This window comes from Chelonia mydas, chromosome 1 (genome assembly GCF_015237465.2).
Source record: "Chelonia mydas isolate rCheMyd1 chromosome 1, rCheMyd1.pri.v2, whole genome shotgun sequence".
NCBI lineage: Eukaryota > Metazoa > Chordata > Testudines > Cheloniidae > Chelonia > Chelonia mydas.
In genome coordinates, this window is record NC_057849.1 from 291538699 (window position 1) to 291564851 (window position 26153).

The 26153-nt window shown below is 45.3% G+C and overlaps 1 protein-coding gene across 5 annotated transcripts in view; it reads right to left on the bottom strand.

The window, feature by feature from the left end:
• ARID2 (AT-rich interaction domain 2) overlaps positions 1-26153 on the bottom strand; it is a 186326-nt gene that overhangs the window by 9621 nt on the left and 150552 nt on the right. For all 5 annotated transcript variants that reach the window (XM_043548815.1, XM_043548811.1, XM_007063985.4 and 2 more), the window contains 4 exons: positions 11825-11963; positions 11649-11734; positions 7834-7957; positions 7664-7755 (listed from right to left, as the gene is read on the bottom strand). In XM_043548815.1, coding sequence (XP_043404750.1) covers positions 7664-7755; positions 7834-7957; positions 11649-11734; positions 11825-11963 — 441 coding nt within the window. The remainder of the gene's footprint in view (positions 1-7663; positions 7756-7833; positions 7958-11648; positions 11735-11824; positions 11964-26153) is intronic.

Sequence of the window (26153 nt, forward strand, 5' to 3'; positions counted from 1 at the left end):
GGGCAGAAGACTGATAGGAATCCAGCAGATACTCTCCTGCCTGGAGATAGGGAGGGCCTTTATGCAATGAGGAGGCCGGAGTGTGGCTCTGCTGGGGCTCCACAGCTTGAGTGAAAGGATTCCCTCCCTTCACCCATCCTCTACGGATTCCATGGTGTACAGCCCAGCTGCTGTGCTCTGACAGACAATTTAGGGTTTAGGAAAAAGATGGTTACCTTTGGGACCTGTTGTTCTTCGAGATGTGTTGCTCATGCCCATTCCATTGTAGGTGAGTGTGCTTGCCACACGCACCGGTCCCGGAAGTTTTTTCCCCTCAGTGGTGTCCGCAGGGGACTGGATCTGGTGCCCTCTGGAGTGGCGCACATATGCACCGCTATAAGGGGCGCTGCTGGCTCCCGCCTCCCTCATAGAATCATAGAATATCAGGGTTGGAAGGGACCTCAGGAGGTCATCTAGTCCAACCCCCAACTAAATCATCCCAGCCAGGGCTTTGTCAAGCCTGACCTTAAAAACTTCTAAGGAAGGAGATTCCACCACCTCCCTAGGTAACGCATTCCAGCGTTTCACCACCCTCCTAGTGAAAAAGTTTTTCCTAATATCCAACCTAAACCTCCCCCACTGCAACTTGAGACCATTACTCCTTGTTCTGTCATCTGCTACCACTGAGAACAGTCTAGATCCATCCTCTTTAGAACCCCCTTTCAGGTAGTTGAAAGCAGCTATCAAATCCCCCCTCATTCTTCTCTTCCGCAGACTAAACAATCCCAGTTCCCTCAGCCTCTCCTTATAAATTATGTGTTCCAGTCCCCCAGTCATTTTTGTTACCCTCTGCTGGACGCTTTCCAATTTTTTCACATCCTTCTTGTAGTGTGGGGCCCAAAATTGGACACAGTACTCCAGGTGTGGCCTCACCAATGTCGAATAGAGGGGAACGATCACGTCCCTCGATCTGCTGGCAATGCCCCTACTTATACAGCCCAAAATGCCATTGGCCTTCTTGGCAACAACGGCACACTCTTGACTCACACATCCAGCTTCTTGTCCACTGTAACCCCTAGGTCCTTTTCTGCAGAACTGCTGCCTAGCCATTCGGTCCCTAGTCTGTAGCCGTGCATGGGATTCTTTCGTCCTAAGTGCAGGACTCTGCACTCGTCCTTGTTGAACCTCATCAGATTTCTTTTGGCCCAATCCTCTAATTTGTCTAGGTCCCTCTGTATCCCATCCCTACCCTCCAGCGTACCTACCTCTCCTCCCAGTTTGGTGTCATCTGCAAACTTGCTGAGGGTGCAATCCACACCATCCTCCAGATCATTAACAAACTCCGACAGAGAGGAAGCAGATTGAGTCATGGAATGGACACGAGCAACATATCTCGAAGAACAACAGTTACGAAATGTAACCATCTTTTCTTCTTCGAGTGCTTGCTCATGTTCATTCTATGGTAGGTAAATTCTATGGTAACAAGCAGTACCACCAGAGACGAGTAGGGGTTCATGGATGTATCGACTGCAGCACGGCTCTGCCAAATCCAGTGTAATCTCTGGCTTGCTTGGTAAGGCATAATGCGTTGTGAATGTGTGTACCAAAGACCACGTCGTGGCCCTGCAAATATCCTGGACAGAGACATGTCATGCAAGAATACCTATCTATCCTGGACGCAAGGGTGGAAGGCTGATATAGCTGCCAGGTGGACCTTGACTGAAGAGAAGGCAAGGCCCTGGTGCTTTAAGTGAAGCAGGTAATCCAGAATGGACTGCAAAGACGACTGATTCGGGGAGATACTTCGCTCTGTTGCCTAGCATAAGAAATGCTTCCACTTTGCCAGGTAAGTTGCTCTGGTGGAGGGCTTCCTGCTCTCCAAGAGAGCCTGCTGTACCTGACTAGAACAGGCTTGTTCCTCTGGATTTAGCCATGCAGCATCCAAACTGTGAGGTGGAGTGAGGTGAGGTTTGGGTGCAGCAGCCTACCATGATCCTGTGAGAGCAGGTCCAGGCGGCTGAGAAGTGCCCAGGGGCTGCTACAGCCAGGTCCATAAGCATACCGAACCAATGCTGGGGCAAACATAATGACCCGTGCTTTATCCCTCTTGATCTTTAGGAGGACTTTGCTGATGAGTGGGATCAGCGGAAAAGCATACATCACGTCTCCTGACCAAGGCATCGGAGAGTGAGCCTCTGCCGAGGCCTTGCAGGGAGCAGAACTGATGACACTTTCTGTTCTGCCTGGTGGGGAGCTCCCCACTTCTGGAAGAGCATCCTGACAACCTCTGAATGGAGGGACCACTTGTGCTGAGAGAAGAAGGACTTGCTGAGGCAATCCATTAGTGTGTTCCAGATGCCGGGGAGGTGTGAGCCTTCTAGGTGGATTGCATGTCAGATGCAGAAGTCCCACAGGTGAAGGGCTTCCTGGCACAGAGCCGACAAATGAGCTCCCCCCTGCCTGTTGACATAGGACATGGAGGACATGGTGTCTGTCAACACCTGCACTACCCGAAAGGAAAGGTGGGGAAGGAATACCCCACAAGCTAGATGGATGCCTCTGAGCTCCCTGACATTTATGTGAAGCATGAGTTCCTCTCTTGACCATAGCTTCTGCGTTCACAGTGTACCGCGATGCGCTCCCCATCAGAGGTTGGAAGCATCAGATATCAGGGAGTCGTGGGTCATGTGCTCGCAAATGGCACACCTTCCAACACTAGCGCTGGGTCAGACCACCACTGCAGGGAAGTAAGTATCCATGGCAGGATCGTGAGGAACTTGTCCAGGTAATGCCTGGCCGGGGAGTAGACTGACGCCAGCCAAATCTGGAGGGGGCGCAGTCTGAGTCTCGTGTGCCGAACCACGTACATGCATGCGGCCATGTGCCCCAATAATTTGAGGCACAGCCGGGCTGTGGTGAGTGGGTGGGTCGTGACATTGGCAATCAGATCTGACATTGCCCTGAACCTGGCCTCTGGCAGGAAGGCTCTGGCTTGGGTAGAATCGAGGACCGCTCCGATAAACTCTATTCTTTGAACCGGAACCAATGCTGATTTTTATTCGTTTATCAACAGACCTAGAGCTTGATAAGTGGCTCGCAACGTCTCAATGCTGCACTGGATCTGGACCTTGCAATGTCCCTTGATAAGCCAGTGATTGAGGTATGGCTAAAACTGGATACCCCAACATCTGAGGCAGGCCACTGCCACCAACATGCACTTCATAAACACCCGTGGCACTCTTGCTAGACCAAAGGGGAGCACTGCGAATTGGTAGTGGGTGGTCCCAACTATGAAATGTAGGAATCTTCTGTGTCCGTGGAAGAGCAATATATGAAAGTAAGCGTCTTTCAGGTCAAGGGTGGTATACCAGTCTCCTGGATCCAGGAAAGGAATGATGGAGGTCAGGGAGACCATGCGGAACTTCAACTTCTTGAGATATTTGTTCAGGCTCTGCAGGTCGAGGATGGGACGTAGTCCCCTCTTGGCCTTTGGGATAAAAAAAACAACAGGAGTAAAATCCTTTCCCCCTCAAGCGCAGAGGGACTTCCTCTACAGCTCCCACTCACAGAAGGCCCTGCACCTTCTGAGCAAGCAGATGCTCATGAGACGGGTCTCCGAAGAGGGACGGGGCAGAGGGGTGGGGGTGAGAGGGAGGGGTAGAAATAAACTGGAGGGTGTACCCCTCGCTACTGTACTGAGGACCCACTGGTCCAATGTTATAGAAGCCGAGGCCATGAGGAAGGGAGACAGATGGTTGGAAAAAAGCAGGGGTGCTGGATCGAGTACACAGGCTGGAAGGTCACCCTCGAGCATGCCCTCAAAATGCCTGATTATTACCCCATTGGTTGCGGGTAGAGCTCGAGGGAACTAACGGTGCCGGCTGTTGGCCTTGCTGGTGCTTGTAGCTCCTAGCTTTTCTGTGGAAGGGCTTTGTTCAGGACTGGTCCCCGAACCTGTGGGAGTGCTGTGGTTTGAACCACTTTCTCACAGGAGCCGGCATGTAAAGGCTGAGCAAGTGCCTTTCAGGCCATGTAATTTGCTCTCTGTTCTGAGAACAGCGCCAGGCCATCAAAAGGGAGGTTCTGGATGGACTGCTGAACCTCCATCGACAGGCCAAACAACTACAGCTAGCATGGAAATGGACAACGCCATGGTCTGGGCTGTGGAGTCTGCCACATCTGAGGCCACTTGGAGAGCTACCCTGGCCATAGCTCTGCCCTCATCCAGGATAGCCAGGAAGTCCTTCCTGGGTTCCTTTGGCAGCAAGTCTGCAAATTTGGCCATGGACTGCCAATGTTAAAGTTATAGTGACCAAGTAGGGCCTGATTGTTGGCCATTCTTAACTGGAGGCTGGCCATCAAATACATTTTTCTACCAAAGAAATGGAGCCTCTTTGCCTCTTATTCTTAGGAATTGATCCCCGTTGGCCCTGTCTATCACGCTCATTGGTTGCCAATACCACCCGTGAGCTAGGAGCAGAGTGCGTATGTAGGTATTCAAATCCCTTAGCAGGTACGTAATATTTTCTCTTTGCCCGCTTGGAAATGGGGGGCAGGGAAGAGGAAGTTTGCCATAAGGCTTTGGTCAGATTTATCACTCCCTCGTGGATGGGTAATGCCACCCTGGAAGGGGCCTTTGTGCTCAAAACATCAAACAAAATTGGAGGGTTCTGCCAGCTCCTCAGCCTCTAACTCCAGGATCTAAGCCACCCTCTTAAGAAGCTCCTGGTGGGCTTTTATATCATTCTGGGGGACTGTATGGGAAGGTCCTGCTATTACCTCATCATGCAAAGAGGATGAGGAGGCAAGTAATGGCAGGTCTGCCACCTCCATGGCCTCCGCAGGGGAGTGCCAGCTGGGGATGGCTGACACTGGGGACCTTGGTCTGACTCTGCTTCTGAGTCCGGGGGTGGCTGGGAGACTGTTGCTGACCGTTTCTCAGATGCCCTTGAGACTGATCAGTACCCCTGCGATGGTTGGGGAAACCCCTAGGGATTCCATAACTTCCAGGGAGCCAGCCATTGATCTTGAGGCCATGTAGGCACTGGTGGTCCTGATGGGAATAGATGCCCCTGGTGGGTGGCCCCGGCCTGCCAGTAAATCTTCCTCCTCAGCCTCAGAGAGTGAGGAGGAAGAGATATGTTTGAGGGACACAATGCTGCCTGCCTACTTCGATCCTATCGGCCCTCTCCATGGGTCTCCACCGCTGACTCGTACCAGGAAGACAGCTCCCGGTGCCATGCCTCTGGTGGCCCGCAGTGGTGTTCAGCGGATCGGCAACTGTACCCCGGCGATCGATGCCTCATGCTGTGAGAGCGGTGCCGTTCCGTGGATTGGGAGTGAGAGCATTGACGTCCCGGCTTAGGGGATCAATGCCTTGCCCACGGGGATCCGTACTGGCAAATCAGAGACCAGTTACGGGACTCTGGGGACCAGTGTCTGGACTCTCTGGAGCGGTGCTGCGAGTCTGGAGATTGACCCCGCCGCTCCAGGGACTGGTGCCGGGACTCCGGGGACTGGCGACACGCCTCCATGGGTCTGTGCCAGACACCCAATGAATGACGTCGGGATCCCAGGGAACACCGTCTAGAGTCTGGGGAATGACGCGGGGAACTCTGACAGGTAAGCTGTTGGTGCTGTTCTGGTGGGGCACTCCCTGCATCAGGGAGCAGTGCCGAACCAATGGGGACTCCTGGAAAGGTTCCAGAGTGGGTTTACCCCTTGAACGGGGCACCTAGCTGGCTGTCGCGGGCAGCACTGGAAGGGGCAATATGTCCTTAGCGGCCTGAAAGTCCTCCAGCGTGGACAGCACTGCCAGGTGCCGAGAGCCTCTCCTCCTTCCCGGGATGATGGGTGGGTCATGAACAGAGCTCGACAGCTCAACAGGTGCTGAAGCCTGGCCACCGTCCAGAGGGGAAGAGCTGCCACGCGCGGGTCTTTGCTCTCCTCCAGCTTTCTCCTTCCCTTTATGGGATGTAGGAAAACGCCCTTTCCCGGTCTTTGTCTGCTTTTTAGCTGGTACAGGGGATGAGGATCGGTGCCGGTCAGAGGCCGGTGCTGGCGGTGCACTCTGCACCAAAGCTGCAGTACTTGGAGTGCAGTCCAATCTGGATGGCTCTGAGGCCGGTGCGAGGACCGACTCCGTTAGGAGCACTCTTAGTCAAATGTCCTGCTCCTTTTTGGTTCGGGGCTTGAAACTCTTACAAATGCGATACTTGTCACTTGTGGGTCTCCCTCAAACACTTAAGACAGCTTTGATGGAGATCACTGACTGGCATAGGTTTTTTTGCAGTGGTCGCAAGGCTTAAAGCCCAGGGCATGCCCAATCCCTAGGCTAAGTCCTGCAGGGGACTAACTATTTCTGACTTATACACGAAGGGAACTAATAAATTACTCAGACTTTCTAAGAACTATATACAAGAGAATTCACAACTAGGCACAGTTGAGAAGGAAAGCTTGCTGAGGCAAGGAGACGTTCCAGCACCGTCACTGGCGGTAAGAAAGAACTGAGGGAGAGAGGAGCCGGCAGCGCCCCTTATACCGGTGCATACGCGCACCTCTCCAGGGGGCACCAGAGCCGGTCCCCTAGGGATACCACTGAGGGAAAAACTTCTGGCACCAGTGCACGTGGCAAGCGCACACACCTACAATGGAATGGACATGAGCAAGCACTCGAAGAAGAATAAATAGGTAACCTGTAGAAGATAATTTAGATTTTTTTTAAGTTGGGATAAGATGTTACGGCCAACATGAGACATTTTAAAGGGGCCTGGATTTTCAGAATTTGTTGAGCATTCACTCGCTGACAACAAAACACACAAAAACTGGTCCCTTTAAGGTGTCTCAGATTGGGCACCCAGAAATTGAAGCAGCCCAAATCTCTGATCACTTTTGAAAAGATTGGACCTCACTTATTGCACAGATAAAGTACACTTGGTGCCCACGAAAGGAACCAAATAGTGTAAAACAGATCAAGAGGTTGTGCTTCTAAAAATGGCAGAGAGTAGCAAAGTTCATAATAATTAACTATACACTATGTTAATAACTCTTTAAAATATACTTTTTAAAATAGAGACATTTCTATTTTGGACTAATAAAAGCAGTCTTCAGTTTCACTACTGCTTTCTAAAGTAAGAATTTCTAGGTCTACATCTCATCAGATATTGATCTTGAAATCTTCCCGTTTAGAGATTCTAATAGAACTATGCTTCTAGGCGACCTACAAAACAAATATAATCATGTGGCTAAACTACACAAGGTTACATCATTTCTCCTACTGTATTTATTGGAGGACCTCACCTCCTAAACAGCTTGCAAACAGAGAGACAAACAATTTTGTAACCTCGTCTGTTCCTGTTGTATTATCATCCATTTTGGCAAATTAGATGTTTTACTTCAACTTGTGCAAGATGTACAAGATGAAATTAATTTCAAATGCCATTTCACTCACTTTTACCCTTTCTTTTTTGCCATCACCTCTATGTAATTTTGTATTATATAAAGCTAACATATTAATCAGGTAGCCACATTACAGTGGAACCCTATTTGAAAGTTGTTTTTAAAATTATTAAATATAAAATCCGCCTGTCATCTGGAACCTAAAAGGTATTATCACAACATGGAAGCAACATGTTTCACACTGTATTGTATTAGGAGGCATTAGAAGAATTACAAGATTGCTCACCTGCGACCACATTCTGAATATTTACCAATATTTTTTAATATTAAGGCAGCTGTTAATCGGATGTGTTTAGTTATTGGTCCCTCTTTTTCATCCTAAAATAGAAAGAAAATCATATTAAAAACAAATCAGTCACCCATTAATTTCAAATACACAATCTAAATGATTCTTACAGTAAAATCTCTGAAGACAAGGTTTCTTGATCCCCTTCTTAGTGCCATGAGGGCAGCACTAGGATGATTCACAATAGCTTTCTGTGCTCTAGGAGTAGAGGTACTACTCCCTGCAGTTGGCTGCCTACACGAATAAAGAAAAGATATAGGTATTAAGCATTATGTGATGATTTCTAGCACATTTGTATTTATCAAGACAGTTACTCTTGATATGCTTTTATTTTTAACCTCTTTGGAGCTCGCAGCTAAAGGAGTTCTCAGTGCTCAACACTCATGTAGTTTTGATTCAACAGGGGAAAACCGTGGCTCACAAGTGCCACAGGATTAGTTAGGTGAAGGTGAGAAAATACACCTCTCTCAGAGAACCACTGCATTTCACAGATGGCATTTGTAAAGGAAAAGTATCTTTCTAACTAATCAACACTAGTATACTTCAGAACAAGCTAGCTTTCTGATAACGGTTTGAAGGAATACGTTATTAGCCAACATTTAAAATGAATGGGGATGGTGGCTATCCAAATGCCATCCAAAACAGTAAATGCTGTGCCCAGCACAGCTCAGTTATCCCTTCTAGTCCACCCCTCCACAGGTGAAGGATCCAGGGAGAAGACACAAGAACAGTGTACAGACTAGCATGGAGTCATTGGGAATATTTTTGAAAGGGGAAGACAGATATGGAGGGAATGGATGTGAGGAACTTGGGGGGACAGAGCTGAAAGCCTCCCTGTTTTTCCACTGCACAGCTCAGACCCCTGCTCCTTTCCATCCCACTGTTCCCTGCGTTGCTACATCATCCCAACATCTCTCCTCATTGCTCATGTTCCTCACCACTGCTCAGACTCCACTACCCCACAGCTCAGTCATGCTCCAATGTCCCCTGCATTCCTCTAACCACCTACTCCCTGCCCCCTGCTGCTCTGAGCCCCCTCACAGGCACACAAGCTCCTCCTTGTCATTCCATGTCCCTGGAAAGCTTGGAGGAGCCATAGGTGGTGGTGGTGGGGTGGGGAGGTGAGGCTATGAGGCGTACATGTGCCAGCTGGAGGCAGGAAGGGGCATGACAGTGGATATGTAGAGTCTGTCCTTCCCCAAATCTGGGCCTAGTCAGTGTACGGGGAAGGATCTCTACACATCCCTCTGCAGCACAAGAGGCTCAGAGAGGTACGAAGTGACCCATTCATGCCAATGAGATATTCTCAGCTGAATAAGAACACCCATGGAGATGCAGATACCCTGAAATAATAGGTCTGAGATGTGTGAATTGCTCCATTCAACCCAGTAGGTGTTCCCATCCCACCCCCAAAGTCTCAGTGCTCCTGGGTCTGTGCAATGCATGCTCTGAGAATGCTTATTCTCAGCTCCTAACTATGGTCTCAGTGCTGTACACCAACTATGCCCATTCTCAGTTCCTCATTCCACTCTCTGCACTATATGCATGTGCCATGCATTGAACATGCTCATTCCCAGCTCCCCATCTGGTCTCAGCACTGAAGGGGCATGTTTTAAGGGGGGAGACAAGAAAGGGAGTATGGATGTGGAGAGGTTTGTGGGAACACTGCTAAAGCCCCCCACATCCTCACTGCACAGCTCAGACCCCTCCTTTCCTCCTCACACCCTCCTGCACTGCTCTGACCACCCCCTTTCCTCTAGAAACATCAGCATTAAAGGAAGGGTAAACCTGGGGAGTGTGGAGATTTCTAGGTTCCTGCCCTGGTTGGGGAGCAGAGGAGGAAAGGGGGGGCCTGGAGCCCCCTCCCTTGGCCTTAGGAGGAATTGTGGGGGATGGGGGGTGCTTTTAGGGGACCAGAAAGGGCACAGATGGCGCCGCTTCCCACCAAGACAACACTGGAGGGGAAGACGCCCTACTTTCCCTCCTTACAATCCTGCTCAGTGAGCACTTCCGAGCTTACAGACAGCAGAGGTCTCTTTGAAGGCAATCCTTTATTCATTAAGGAATCATAGAAGAATTGCTTTTTTGAAACCCAGTTCTCTGTCAAAGCTCTAGTTATCAAACTGAGTTTTCAAAAAATGGTGTTTAAACAATTCCTTGCAATAATGTGGGCCATTATCTAGGGGCATGCTGGCTCCTCTGTAACTGTGCCAGAGCACAACTATAAGGCAAAAGGGGCAGAGGCCGATGTTGCACTCTCCCAACCTCCACATCTCCTGCACAGCTCCAACATATACACACTCACCATTCCTCCTCACTGCTTTGACCCCCCAATATTCCCTTGCTTTGGCCCCCCCAAAATTGTAAGAATCTGGAAATGTTTGAGCAGCTCATGTTAGGGGGGGGCTGTGTATCAGGATTCCCTGAACTAAATGCCCTGGGTTTCCTTTGATCACACTCAATCTCATGGTTCATTATAAATTCATTAAACTACTTTAGGAAGAAGTTAGGGTATCTTTCCTCTGTTTAATTAATGTTATTTTCTTTGACAACAGTCTGATGTAAACGCAGAAACTGTCTGTAAATTTGACCTTTTAAAAATTATTGCTCTTAACTCAGCAATTTTGGTCTCAGAGAAAAACTTCCAGAACAAGCCCCTACAGAATGCAGGCAGAGAGCAAGGAACATGCACAACAGACATTCTCTGACAGTTGCAGGGATAGGGCTTGAACTCAGTGCATGGGTACTATATAGATTCCATGATCAAAATAACATCTTTGAGCCACCCAATTACTGTGACAACAGATTGCCTGGAAACCCTTTGACTGTTAACAAAGACATAATTTTGCTGCACATGTGCACCTCATTCTCTTTGGCTTGAGCAACTGACACATTCAACTACAATCCTGAAGGTCATAGGTTCAAGTCTTGATCAACTGACTGATCAATTCGAGGCTTGATCATACTAAAAAGCCACCTCCAACTCACCCAGCTGCAAAATGAGTACTTGATCCATAAGGGTACAGAAGTTAAATATGGTTGGACATGATGCTGGCCACATCACTCCCTAGTCGTCGTGTATCATTGGCTACAAAACTGACGTGCCTTAACCACATGAAGAGCCAACTCGAAGAGCCATTGGCTCGGTGGAACTTTGACTTTTAACTGACATACCAAACTGCAGTTCCTACCTGAACCTGAATAACTTACGCAGAGAAATGCTCCAAAGGGGCATTGGGTGCAGTAACTATGATAAATCTGGAGCACTTTGGGGAGAGCAGAGCCCCAGGTGTGCATAAACAAATCTTAGAAGAATCAGATGATTTTGTAAAATGCTGGGTTTTTAGGGGGCTTTATATTGACAACTTTTTGCTCAAATGACCCCAAATTTGAACAATTATCCCTACCCCAAACTCTCACAAGGCATAGCAAATTTTGAGGCAATCCATGTCAGTATGTGGATTTTAGAGCATTTAGAATTGTAGTCTTTTAACCAGTAAGTGACTCTCAACATTAACTACATCCGAGCTGCTGATCCACTGTAATCAAAAAGATAATGCTGGTTGGCTGGGAGAGAATTCGGAGAGTACGGTGAGTTTGTCTCCATTACTGAAGATGGGTGCTTATCTTTAATCAATGGCTCTTAAAGTTTAGCGGCACAGGACCCTCAATTGCTCTTGGATCATCAATGTGGCTTTTTCACCTGTGCTTTACATGACCATTGTGACCTTTTCTCTCAGATGTCACAATCACTCATTTCTCTTGCCTATTTTATATTTACATTTTATGCATCACTGCATATTGGATTACTATATTTTGCTCTATCTAGAACAATGCCTGATAAATCAAATTATAAATATACAACCTTCTTCCAGTGATTTCTGACTCTATTTTCTCTACCAGTAACGAGGATCATGTCTCTTACTTATTGGAAGGTTTCTGATTTCCTGCTTGTCCGTGTTCATCTTGTTTTAATCCTGCAAGTAGAGCATCTCTGGAGCAGTGCTTATCCTGTTTGAGAAAAGGAAAAAAATTTATCTGAAGACTTTTCAATGAAATTCCACATTTTACTTTATAAAATAATAGTGAGAAAATCTGTACCTGTAAGTGGGTAATGAAGGAAAACCTCTGCCGCTGAAAAGGTTCACAACCCTCCCATAAGCACTGCCCTGGATAGACATCTTTTCCTCCATGTTCAGTTGCTGCATGATAAAAAACTTGTGATGGTGTTTGAAACCACCTAAAAAGTATAAAAGTAAAAAATGCTGTAATTGCTTTTGCTTGGTTACTGTTAAAGCAGCAATACCACTTTTGATCCAATACTGGCTAACACTTCTGTTCTTATGAACACACATATGCATTACATACTGAAAATGTCTGTAATTTCCATATTTAAATATGACAGTTTCCAAGAGTGTGTGTACATGTCCATTATCCCTAAATACCAATAAAGGGCAACTTGATTTGGCTGAATCCAATTATTTAAAATTATTTAAGCATTTTAAATTTAATTTTAAGCATTTTAAAATTTTCCTATTGATTCATTGATCCCAATGGCTTTAACGTGGACTACTTGTTTAAACTCTCTGTATATCCAAACAAACTAGTACTAAGCTGTCAAGCACCTTGTGTTACAGATATGGTTGTCTTTCATATATTCTCCTTCCTGGATTCTTTCTGACCAGCCAGCACTTGTACTGAGAATATTTAAAATGTGACTAGCAAGCAGAAATATGAAATCATTGATCCTGTAGTCTTCTATGTAATGTAATGATATCTGTTACAATGCTAGAACAACAGGTCAGGTTACTGTTTTTCAGTAAATCTCCTGTTAAAACTTGTTTGTCTGAAACTTGGTTTAGACGTTTTCAGCATACAATCAATTTTATTTGTTTTGTTAAAACAGCTATAAAAATCTTTTGGCTATTTTAAATTATAGATTTGAAAATAGATATTGTCTTGCATGTACATTAAATAATAAAAGGTAAACAGCTGCTACTCACATATATTAACTCTTTGTTTATAAGCTTTTCAGTATTTCAGTATGCATATCTGCAATCTTGTCAAGCTGACTTATTGCAGTCAATTGCAATATTTAAAAGTTTTGCCCGCTGATTCAAATTAGTCTGTGCTCAGATAATGGGATACCATCTGCGTTTATCATGCAGACTTTTTAAAAAATTGATTACTGTGTATATTAACCATCAAAGAAGATTAACATTGGTTTTAAAATTCACTAAAATATACACATATGGCCCCAAATTGCAAAGACTTAAGTAGTTGTTTAACTTTAGGCATGTGAGTAGTGCCAGAGTATAAACTGATTAAATAGTAAAGACTCTCATTGAAGATATAAATTTATAAGGACTGGGTCCTTTTTAGGATAGAAATAATCTTTGAGGCCTATTAGTTCTCATTCAGTTCCATGAGATCTTTTTCCTTAGTCCGATTTTTTAATTTTAGAGTATTTACTATGACTAAGTTTTTACATAAACAAAATGAAATTATAAAAAAATATATTCAAATAGTATTACTCGTCTGAACACAAAAGGGAGGAAATTTGATAGAATGAAAATGATATGATAGAAACTATCATTTTTAACATCTTTGTATAAGAGGGATCTCAAAACAGCCTTGTAACATAACTGCTACATATACATTAACTGGATCTTTTTAAGCCATTTTATAAGAGGGACAATATTAAAACTTGGGCAATGCAACTGATTTGAGATATCACTACTTACCACAAGGGGGCATTTTAATTTTATCTGCAGGAATTTACACCTGACTCAGAAAAAATAAGCTATTAAAAATATAGGCTATAAAAACAATCCACATAATATAAAGAGAGAGACTGATTCATTTCAGTTTTGGAATAAGTAAGCTTTCCATTAAAGTAACGTTGGACAAGCTTACCAGAAGGGGTCACAAAGAACAGGTACTACATAGGGATTGTGTTCCTCTTTACCAAAAAAAATACTGATGATGATGATTTGTATTGTGGTAGTACCTAAAGGCTCAACTCAGGGACTAGTGGCCTCATTGTTATATGTGTGAACAGCATCTAGTACATAGAAATTTTTCTTGCTTCTAATAATGTAGTCTAATATAGCCATAGCTGAAGACTATGTACTGAGCACTGAAACATGTCTTAACTGACAATTAAAGGGACCAAGAAAAATTTGTTGCAAAGTAGAGATGGGCCTTTAAAGAATGAACAAAGGGACACTTTGGGAATATTTTGAAGTGGTTGTTTACAACAGGGGGTGCCTGTTGTGTAGGTTTCATTGACGTTCAGATTTTTCTTCTTATGTAAGATTAAACTGTTAATTAAACATTAATTTTAACTGCCTTTCTAAAATCCAATACAAAGTGTGACAAAGTTCCTCCTCTACCTTGGTGGGTCTTGCGCTTATTGGCAGATTTGCTCGCTTTGGAGCTTCACGGTAGCCCTCAGCTTGGCCCTTTTCGTGAACCCACAGTCCAGGTCAACTCCTCCTGTGTCTGACCAGGAGTTGGGAGGTCTGGGGGGAACCTGGGCCCGCCCTCTACTCCGGGTTCCAGCCCAGGGGCCTGTGGAATGCAGCTGTCTAGAGTGCCTCCTGGAACAGCTGTGCGACAGCTACAACTCCCTGGGCTACTTCCCCATGGCCTCCTCCCAACACCTTCTTTATCCTCACCATAGGACCTTCCTCCTGGTGTCTGATAATGCTTGTACTCCTCAGTCCTCCAACAGTATGCATTCTCACTCTCAGCTCCTAGCGCCTCTTGCTCCCAGCTCCTTACATGCGCACCACAAACTGAAGTGACCTCCTTTTTTAAACCCAGGTGCCCTGATTAGCCTGCCTTAATTGATTCTAGCAGCTTCTTGATTGGCTGCAGGTGTTCTAATCAGCCTGTCTGTCTTAATTGTCTCCAGAAGGTTCCTGTTTGTTCTGGAACCTTCCCTGTTACCATACCCAGGGAAAAGGGACCTACTTAACCTGGGGCTAATATATCTGCCTTCTATTACTCTCCTGTAGCCATCTGGCCCAACCCTGTCACAAAAGCAAGAATTTTTTTTAACCTTAGGCATATTGTATTAACATATATAATACGGCAAAATAAATGGTGCTATTTGCACTGCTGTAATTAAAGGGTATCCCACTACTTGCACTATAACGTCTAGTATGGTATAGTCTGTTTCATAACATATTTGTAAATGTTCTCCCAGGTGAAAACGCAGGCATGGCATATCATACAATGAATTCTGCCTCGGAGCAGTGGCGCCGGAACAATTTGTATAGTGGGGGTTCTGAGAGACACTGAACCAAATTGTAAACCCTGTATATAATGGAAACCACTTCAAGCGAAGGGGTGTGGCAGCATCCCTAGTTCTAGCACCTATGCCTGCCAGTTACTTTTTATGGGCAGGTCTACACTACAGCCGGGATAGACGCTCTGAGATCGATCTACCGGCGGTTGATTTAGCAGGTCTAATCTAGTGTAGACCCTGTGGTAACTCGACCTAAGGTACATCGACTCCAGCTATGTTATTCACGTAGCTGGAGTCGCGTAGCGTAGGTTGACTTACCGCGGTAGAGTAGACATAGCATAAGAGAAAATGGGAGGGGCAGGGGAAGAGATTTCATGTAATATAGGGGAACCCATTTATAGGGAACTCTATTATGGCAAAATTCCACCTATTGTTAAATCATAGAATATTAGGGTTGGAAGAGACCTCAGGAGGTCATCTAGTCCAATCCCCTGCTCAGAGCAGGACCAACATCAACTAAATCATCCCAGCCAGGGCTTTGTCAAGGGCCTTAAAAACCTCTAAGGATGGAGATTCCACCACCTCTGAAGTTTTGGAATAGCCTTCCGAGGGAAGTAGTGGGGGCAAAAGATCTATCTTGCTTTAAGATTAAACTCGATAAGTTTATGGAGGAGATGGTATGATGGGATAACATGGCTTTGGTAATTAAATATTCATGGTAAATAGGCCCAATGGCCTGTGATGGGTTTTAGATGGGGTAAGATCCAAGTTACCCGTGAAAGAATTTTCTGTAGTATCTGGCTGATGAATCTTGCCCATATGCTCAGGGTTTAGCTGATCGCCATATTTGGGGTCGGGAAGGAATTTTCCTCCAGGGCAGATTGGAAGGCCCTGGAGGTTTTTCGCCTTCCTCTGTAGCATGGGGCACGGATCACTTGCTGGAGGATTCTCTGCTCCTTGAGGTCTTTAAACTACAATTTGAGGACTTCAATAGCACAGATATAGGTGTGAGGTTTTTTTGTGGGAGTGGTGGGTGAAATTCTGTGGCCTGCGTTGTGCAGGAGGTCAGACTAGATGATCATAATGGTCCCTTCTGACCTAAATATCTATGAATCTATGAATCTATGAACCTCCCTAGGTAACCCATTCCAGTGCTTCACCACTCTCCTAGTGAAATAGTGTTTCCTAATATCCAACCTAGAGCTCCCCCACTGCAACTTGAGACCATTGCTCCTTGTTCTGTCATCTGCCACCACTGAGAACAGCCTAGCTCCATCCTCTTTGGAACCCCCCGCCTTCAGGTAGTTGAAGGCTGCTATCAAATCCCCCCTCACTCTTCTTTTCTGCAGACTAAACAACCCCAGTTCCCTCCGCCTCTCCTCATAACTCATGTGTCCCAGCTCCTTAATCATTTTCATTGCCCTCCGCTGGACTCTCTCTAATTTGTCCACATCCCTTCTATGGTGGGGGGGACCAAAACTGGACACAATACTCCAGGTGTGGCCTCACCAGTGCCGAAGAGAGGGGAATAATCACTTCCTTTGATCTGCTGGCAGTGCTCCTACTAATACAGCCCAACATGCCATTGGCCTTCTTGGCAACGAGGGCACACTGCTGACTCACATCCAGCTTCTCGTCCATTGTAATCCCCAGGTCCTTTTCTGCAGAACTGCGGCTTAGCCAGTCGGTTCCCAGCCTGTAGCGGTACATGGGATTTTTCCTTCCTAAGTGCAGGACTCTGCACTTGTCCTTGTTGAACCTCATCAGATTTCTTTTGGCCCAATCCTCCAATTTGTCTAGGTCACTCTGGACCCTATCCCTACCCTCCAGTATATCTACCTCTCCCCCCAGTTTAGTGTCATCACAAACGTTGTTAAAGTCCCAAATTTCTACAATATATTTATACAAACTTTCATTCTCATGCAAAGCTTCACTTTCCTTATAAAACGCCAAATTCTCATACCCTTTACACATGCTGAAAAGTACCTTACTCCTTCAGTGGATCTATTAAAATCAATGGAGAGCTATTTGTAAAGTGTTACTCAATATGAGTAAGGTATGTTGTCTAAAATTATAGATAAAGAGTGTTTTATTAAATCAAGTTAGCTAACACATTTTAACCACCATATTTTAGAATCGCAGCGTAGACAGGAAAGTTGTATTTTAATATTTGTCAGTTGAGATGAACTATCGCCGCAACCACATTTTAAAATCAGTAGTGCAGTGTTAGCTCACATGCTTTAAAAAACAAAAGCAAAATTTAATCTAGAATAGATGTACCTAAAAGTATTAGAATCTGCCCAAATTAAATTCCTGAATCCTACAGAGAAACTGAATGCAGCTACTCTGTAAAGGGACTTGAAGCAAAAGATTCACTAGTGACTACAGATGAACTGCAGCCAAGCTTACCTGCACTCATCTCAATATCTGCAAGTTCATGGACACTAGATTGCCTGATGTTGGATCCAGTGACTCCCTGCGACCCACTATTCACTCTAATACTCCACACTGACATATTTGTAGTTAGTATGTAGACCCAACTGTACAGCTGCTAGTCTCCAGACCCCCACATAGGTGCCAGTCTGCCAGAGAATTTATTTCACCCATAGAATTTTTCTCACTTATAAACTGGGTTCCTTGTACTAAAACCCTAGAATACAGCAATTATCTTCTTGATAGGTGTCAAATTCCACATTCCAAAGGGATTATCACCCACCCCCAACACTCTGCTCTTGCTGAGGGAAGGGGAGAAGAAGAAACTTTGCCAGTAAACTGAGGCCGAGATAAAGGAGGAATTTCTGGAGCCATGTCTTGCTGCAGCTGGCTCATAGCAGGGTGTGACAATACAGACTTTCAGACTCACTGCATCCTAAACAGCAGATTGCTCCTACAATATCAAGGGATGGAGAGAGTTCCTTCCACCACCATCAAGGTAAAGTGGGAGGCATGGAGGTTCCATATGCAACTACAACTGTGTCATGGGATCTAGTTACAATATGGACATTCCTTGCCATGGCTGAAATGGATTTATCTCTGTAGTTCGGCCAGAATCTAAATGTATTTAACTATGTCCCCCCAGGCTGTAGTAGGGTTTGAGACATGGCTATGTTCTGCCTACACTGTGTAAATAGTGTAACTGGAACAATTTTAACTGTTGGGGAGATCCACGCTCTAATAGGATCCCCTAACATTACTTTATTTGAAGTGTTGATAAGACCTAAAAGGAATCCTGACGGACTTTTTTGTTGAGGGAAGGAAGTACTTTACTATAACAGAGCTCCACTCTATTACACCAAATCTAGAACAGAGTTAAACTACCAAATAACAACAACATTACTAAAAAGACAGGGTAACAGCTATTCCTTAAACAACAACAATAAAAACAAACAAAGTTGCTGAGAATGGTGTCAACAGAGGAGTTTTGCCTCAACTCTTTATTTCCTCATTTCTCCAGGGTTTTGTTTAGCTTTTTACCCCTTTGTCAGACTATTATAATAGCCTGACAGGTAATGGAGTTTCTTTAATGTACCTCCCTTTCACAATTTAGGTTGTTGGGTTTTTTTTAATATAAAACAATTCAAAAGCAGCTGCTCATCTCTTTCCCACCTGTGAGGCAATGTAGCAGCTGTGGAAACTAGGCTGCTCACAATTAACAGTACTTGCAGACAGCTGAACTTCAAAGGGAAAAGCAATATTTCTGCTTCAGCCTGACTGCTACACAGTATAGTGGGAAGCTTTAAAGATTTAGGCTGTGTCCACACTGCCACTTTTAGAGCTAAAACTTTTGTCGTTCAGGGGTGTGAAAAAACACACACCCCTGAGCAACAAAAGTTTTAGCGCTGAAAAGCGCCAGTATAGACGGCACTTTATTGCCTGGGGCCGCGCTCCCGGCGATAAAGCTACCACCGCTCGTTCGGGGTGTTGTTTTTTTTAAACCGTGCTGTAACGTGGGTAATGTAGACATACCCTTACTTTCACTTCAGATGCTAAATCAGAACTCTTTGAGGGCAGGGACAGTCATTTATTATGGGGCCTAACCTGGTTGTGACTTTTGGGCACTACCACAGCATACATGTTAAACACTACTACCACTAAATAATATTTAAATAGTCCCTGTTTAGTACTGTAAGTTAAACTACAGAGGACTTCTGAAATGTTATTGAGCACAGCAGCCAAGTTAGTATGAAGGGAATATTATAATCTTCAGGCTGACAGTCTTATGCAAAAATATTTTTAAGGATTTCATTTTTCATATATTTTCATTTATGTTCCATGTGAATTAAAGGAACACACCCAAAGAAACAGGGGCAAATGATTACACCAAAATTCACCCCTTGTCATATCTTATTGCTTAATTAAATGTCACCAAACACCCCCTCAAAAAGAGTGTACTAATATTCTATCGTTCTGTTCTTATGAACTTGTCTGGCTGATATTTGAAGGGAAAAAATTGCTAAGTGAAGTGAATGAGACCAATCAATGGCTAATGATCAGTTTACAAGAATCTTGTTTCTATACTTGGAATCCAGTAAATCAGCTAAGTTTATACCAGTATTTTTATAATAAACTTCACTTCCAGCAAATTTTAACTATTGTACTAGAAAAAGATGGAACAAACCGCAAAATATTCTTAAAGTATATTAGAAGCAGGAAGCCTGTAGGAGATGTCATGTGTCTGGTGGACTACCAGGTTGCTGAATAATTAAATAAGGAGAATGAAGACATGGCAGAGATGCTAAATGATCACTCTGCATCAGTTTTCATTACACAGGATTTTGAGGAAATACCTACCTAAACACTTTTCACATAATGAAGATGAAGTTGAGGTACTGCCTGAGACTCAGGTGTCAAAAGAGAAGGTGAGGAACAAATGGATAAACTACAAGAGCAACATGTCACAAGGACTAGAAACTATTAATCCAAAAGCTCTGAAGGGATTTAAGAATCAAGTGGCTGGACTGCAAACAAATATATACAATTTCTCTTTAAAATAAGCAACTCTACCAGAAGACTGGTGGGTAGCAAATGTTTGTACCCCATTTTTGAAAGAGATGTTAGGAGGTAAACTTGGGCAGTAGAAGCCAGTAAACCTTACTTCAGTATCAGGAAAATACCTTGAAACAATAATTAAAAGACAGAATTATAACAACATCTAGATAAAATATTAGGCACCTCACAGTAACTGTGGTTCAGAGATGTATTGTCCATAAAGATTCCACTCTCGGTGCACAAGTGCCTCATGCATGCAAGATCAGATACTTTTGAATGAAGTGTCCATTGGGCTGTACCTGTGTCTTAAATACCCTTTCACTCCCCATAGCCAAGGGCATGAACAGTGTGTTGGCTACAACCTGTACTTATGTTTTTGCCAATAAGAATCCCCTAAGAGCAGGGGATTGTCTGAGTGGACAACACATCTTTGAGAAACACAATTACAGTCACTGGTAAGGTGATGATCACCATCACATTGTTAGGTTCATAATGTTCAAGTTCCAAAAGAACAGTCTGGCCCACGCTGAGGCTATCACGATGACCAGACCTCCATCCTGTGTCAGTTTCCTCAAGACCCTGGGTAACAGCAGAAAGGCATACATCAGACCAGGAGCCCACTGGATGAGAAACAGATCTGAGAGGGAGCATGGGCTTGCTCCTCCCCTGAGACAGAACCTTGGGCATTTGTTGCTGTGACATGTTTCAAATAGGTCCATCAGCAGGAATCTCCACCTGCAAAAGATCCTCCAGAGGAATGAGGTTCTGAAGAAGGCTCTACTAGGAGGTCCACAAGTGTGTTTTGCAGGCCAGAGAGGTATAGTGCTATCAGACTAAAGTGATGACAGACGCACCAGTCCCAGAGAAGTACATCTTCCTGGCAGAGGGGATAGGTTCTGGCTCCCCCTTGCCTGTTGATGGAGTGCATTGTTGGGGTGTTTTCTGTCAGCATGTGTATCATCAATCTTGGATGAGAGGCAGGAAAGCCCTGCATGCCAGTCAGACAGCTCTAAGTTGCAGAACATTTATGTGTAGGATGGACTCCTGTGGAAACCACTTCCCTTAATCTTCGGGTGGTTGAGAAATTCTCCCCATTTCTGAAAGGATGCATGCATAACTAGAGTCTTTGTTGGTATAGGAACTGAAAAGGGTGCTGTGCTGAACAGTGTGAGTTGGATTCATCAACAAATCTAATGAGGACAGTGTTTCTCAAGGAATTCTGACCACCTTGTACATACTGTGTCTGTTTGGTAGATACAGTGATTTTAACCACCCTTGCATGGACCAAAGGTGAAGGTTAGCATACTGGGCCACATACATGAATGCCAACATATGCCCCAAGAGTGAGGTGGGTCCTTACCAGTGTGCTGGGATGAGTCTAAAGTTGGTTGAGGAAGGATGAACGTAGTCTGAAATCTCTGTTAAGACAGGTACATTCTTCTACAACCTACAATCCAACAGTAGTGCCCTGATAAAGTCTGTGCTCTGAGTCTGGGTTGAAGTGGATTTTTCTCTGTTGACCTGAATTCCGAGCAATCAGTCACTTCCCGGGGGGGGGGGGGGGAATTTCCCCCATACCAGCCAGTCATCTAAGTAGGGATATGCCTGGATTACTTGTCTTCTCAGACAGGCAGCCACCACAGCTAGGACTCTGTACAGCCTTTGAAGAGACCAAAGGGTAGGAGTCTGTATGGACAGCATAATGTTCCTGTCAAGAACTTCAGGTACTTCCGTGAGCTGGATGTACTGATATGTGAAATTAGGCATCTTGAAGCATGAATCTTTGGGATCCAGGGAGGGGATTATAGAGGCAAGGGTAACCATACCAAATTGAAAGTGATGGATGTAGGATCCCTCCCTAGACTCTGCACCAGACACCCATTGTGCCACCCATAGAGGTGAGGGGGCACACTCCTGGGTAGGAAGCTCTCCTCTAGGCTTCTGATGGTGAGGAGAAAGAGTAAACCTCCTCCAGTGGTGACACAGATCTGTCTGATGTACTCTGCCTCGTGGTCAGTACTGTGGGTGGTTTGATAATAATCTCCTGTAGCCTCTCAATGACAGATGAGTCCGGTAGCAGCCCCACAGAAAATTATCTTGGTGCCATGCACAAAAGCTCTGCCAACACAGATAGTGCGCTGCCAGAACCAAAGATCACAATAGTGCCGAGGAAGTTGTCTGCGTAGAGAAAAGGAGTCTCAGTATGGGAACAGTTGATACCTCAACCCCCGATGCCAATGCAGATGGTGCCAAAATGCTCAGTGCCAGCATATCCAGACGGAGTGTGGTCCTTAGAATGGGAAGATGGTGGGTGCCAACTTGGATTTTGGTGCTGGGACAGTGGTATGGGACTCCTCCTTAAGGCTTTTGGAGGCATGCACCCTAGAAGAGGTCCTTTTTGGAAAGGAGGATTGGTGCCTGCCTGGTCCCAGGAGAGGTGTTCCTTATGGCTCCTTTGGACCATTTGGAGAGTTTTTGAACTGAAATTGCTGCATCTTTTGACCTATCTGTAATGGAGAGGAAGAGTCTCGGAGATTTTCTAAAAGCTCTTGTCCTGTCCAGATAGAAGGCTAAGGCTCTCCACATGTTGAGCATATGGAGGATGGCTTCTCTATTATCCTGACGAGGTTTGGGATGAAAAGTTGGAAGCTGGATAATCTGGTTCATATGAAAAGCGGAAGTCACCTTGAAAGTGAATTTCAGATGTGTCCTGAGAGTGACTTTGTCAGGGAAGAACACTGTGAAGAGGGGTGGGAGGGTGTGCCATCAGAGCCACTATCTCCCTTATCCTTCTTGTCAGGTGATGGAAATCAAGAATGCCATCTTTGTGGAAAGGTGAGTTAAGGAACAAGTGGTCATGCATTCAAATGGCAGTCCAGTCAGACCTTTTAACACTAGGTTGAAATCCCATTGTGGGTCAGAAGTCTGGGTTGGTGAAAAAGGTTCGCTTTGCCCTTGAGAAACCTCATAGCTGGGTGAGAGAAGATTGAGTATCCTACCTGCTGGTGGAAGGTTGCAATTGCTGTTAAGTGGACCTTTAGTCAGCTGAGTCCAGACTTCTTGAGAGTCAGCAGATAGTCTGGGACTTCCAGTAGGGTGACTGCATTCGGGATGACGCCTTTGGGCTGGCACCAGATTTGAAATCTTTTCCATTTTTGTAGGTAGGTACAATGAGTAGGTCCTTTCCTACTGCACAATAATGCCTCCTCAGAGCAAGATGTCTCTAGGCACTGGAACCATGAAGGAGCCAGGCTTTGAGCTGCAGAATACGCAGGTTCGGATGGAGAGTGTCTCTCTCTTGTTCTGTGATAGAAGGTAAGGAATGATTGGAAGAGTCATCGGGGGACATAGTTCCAGCTGTGACAGGTAAGGATACCATGTCTGTCTGGGCAATGTGGGAGCAATCAGTATGATGTTTCCTTTTTCTCTTTCCACTTTCAACAGGACTTTCAGTATTAGAGGGAATGGGGGAAAGGCGTAACGAAGGCCCTTGTATAATGGAAGGAGGAGAGCATCTCCCATGAAGTGTTGTCCGATCCCCACTCTGGAGCAGTACTGTGGACATTTCTTGTTCTGGTAAAGTAGAGAACAGGTCTATTGTCGGTATCCCCCACTGTCAAAATATGTTGTGGAGAACTATCAAATCTATCTCCCATTTGTGGTTGTGTGGGAATTTGCGGTTGAAACTCTCTGCTGTTGTGTTGTGTACTCCAAGCAGGTAGGCCGCTGATAGTATGACATTGTGGGAAACACACCAGTTCCATAGCTTTAGTGCTTCCATGCATAGGGAGAATGACCTGGTGCCTCCCTGTCAGTCATGACTTTTGTGTGTGTGATCAGCGGGAGGAAGTAAACACACACATTTTGACCACTCTGAGTTCGGGCGGGTTGATGCGAAGGCACATCTTGGATGGTGACCATTTGCCCTGAACTGTGAGATCATTGAGATGTGCACCCCATCCTATGAGGAATGCATCGGTGGTCAAGAGTAATGATAGGGAAGGCTGAACAAATGGGATTCCCGTACAGACATTTACTTGGTCCTTCCACTAGTCCAAGGATTGCTTGACCTTGGTGGGCATTGACAGTAGTTTGTTTATGTTGTCTCTATTTGGCCTGTAAACCAAACTGAGCCATGCTTGGAGGCATCTCATGCGTGGTCTGGCATGAGCTATAACTGATGTGCCTGTGGTCATATGCCCAGGAGCTAGAGGCAGTGTCTGGCTGAAATTTGGGGGTTGGATTGCACTGTCTCTAGCAGCATGGAGAGACTGAGAAATCTGTGATATGGGAGGAACACCCTCACCTGGATGGAGCTGAGGTCAGCTCCTGTGAATTCTAACACCTCTGTATCAATGTTAATGTTGATTTCTATGTGCTGATTTGTTGGCCCAGATTATGGAACAGGTCCAGTGTGATCTGGGTGACTCACTGGGCTTCGGCGAAGGAACGTGCCCTGACAAGGAAATCTTCTAGGTAAGGATAAATCCATGAGCATAATTGGGCTGCCACTACTGAGAGGACGTTGGACAATACTCTGAGGGGCCGATGAGAGGCTAAAAGAGAGTACTCTGTACTGGTAGTGGTCTTGGCTTAGTGTAACATCTGTGACTTGGTATAATCAAAATGTCGAAGTACATCTTTTGGAGGTTGAGGGATAAGAACCAATCTCCGTTCTCTGATGCTGGAATAACTGTTGATAAAATTATCATTTTGAACTTCTGAGCCTTGATAAATTTGTTGAGCGCTCTGAGATAAAGTATGGGTCTCCAAACCCCTTTTTTCTTCAGTATCAGGAAGTAATGAGAATAGAAGCCTTTGCCTCTTAGATCAGTTGGCACTTGCTCTATGACTCTTACGCTGAGGAGATGGTTTATCTCCTAATGTAGTAGACTCTCATGAGAAGGGACCCTGAAGAGGGATGGAGAAGGGAGTTTGGGACGTGGGAGGGAGGTGAAATGGATGGAGTACTCATCTCGGATGATCTCCAGCACCCATTTGCTGGAGGTTATCTGTTCCCAGGTGCTGTGGAACGGGTGAAATGGTCTCTGAAGGTATGGGTGAGGTTTTACAGAGTGAAATAATGAGGAGGAGAATGTTCTACGAGCACCTTGATCAACCAGTCAAAACTACTGCTTTGAGGTTGAGGGTTGAGAGAAAGTGGGCTAAGATCCTGATGTTTTCCATCTAGGTAACCTGCGCTTCCTCTAAGGTTCATATGATTTCTGTGATGAATACTGAGATGAATAGTGTGATGAGCGAGGCTTGAATGGTGGCTGGGGGCTACACTTTCTTTTGTACTCAGGTGTATAGATCCTGAGGGATGGAAGAGTGGCCCTGGAATCTTTTAGTGTGTGAAGCAAGGCATTGGTCTTCTCAGCTAATAGCTTTGTCCCAGTCATTTGGACTTCTTTTTGAAAGCCGGATAGATAAAGCCACGAGGCCTTTCTCATCACAATGGCAGTTGATATCGAACATGCCACCATGTCAGCTGCATCAAGTGCAGTCTGGAGAGATGTCTTAGCCACCAGTTGGCCTTCATTGACTATGACCTTGAATTGTTCCTTATGAGAATCAGGAAGCTGCTCAATAAAAGAACTGAGTTTTGTGTAGTTCTGATACTCATATTTTGCCATTAAGGCTTGAAAGTCTGCAATGTGGAACTGGAGGGTGGCCAAGTTTTATGCTTTCCTGCCAAAAAAGGTCCAAGCGCTTCCAGTTCCGGTCATAAGGGGTGGATTTAAACTAGTGTTGGTGGCCCTTGGAATCGACTATGTCTACAATGATCAAATTAGGAGATGGGTGTGAGAAGAGGAACTCCGTTTCTCTCACTGGCACGTAATATTTCTTGTCAGCCCGCTTGCATGTTTGTGGAACCAACACAGGGGTCTGTTATATGACTTTGTCTCCGGAATGCCTCATTCATAGGGAGGGCCACTCTGGACGAGGTGCACGAATGTAAACTGTCCACCAGCCTGTGGTGTGACTCAGTCACCTCTTGTAGTGGTATTTGTAAAACTTCTGCCACCCTCTGTGCCAGGTCCTGCAACAGTTTAAAGTCAGCTGCCATAGATGGCGGAGGGGGCATCACGGTCTCATCTGGTGATGATGATGAGAAGTGGGCTTGAGGAGTAACTTCCTCCTCAACTTCAGCCTCCAGTCCCTTCCTTGCCCGCTATGGGGGAT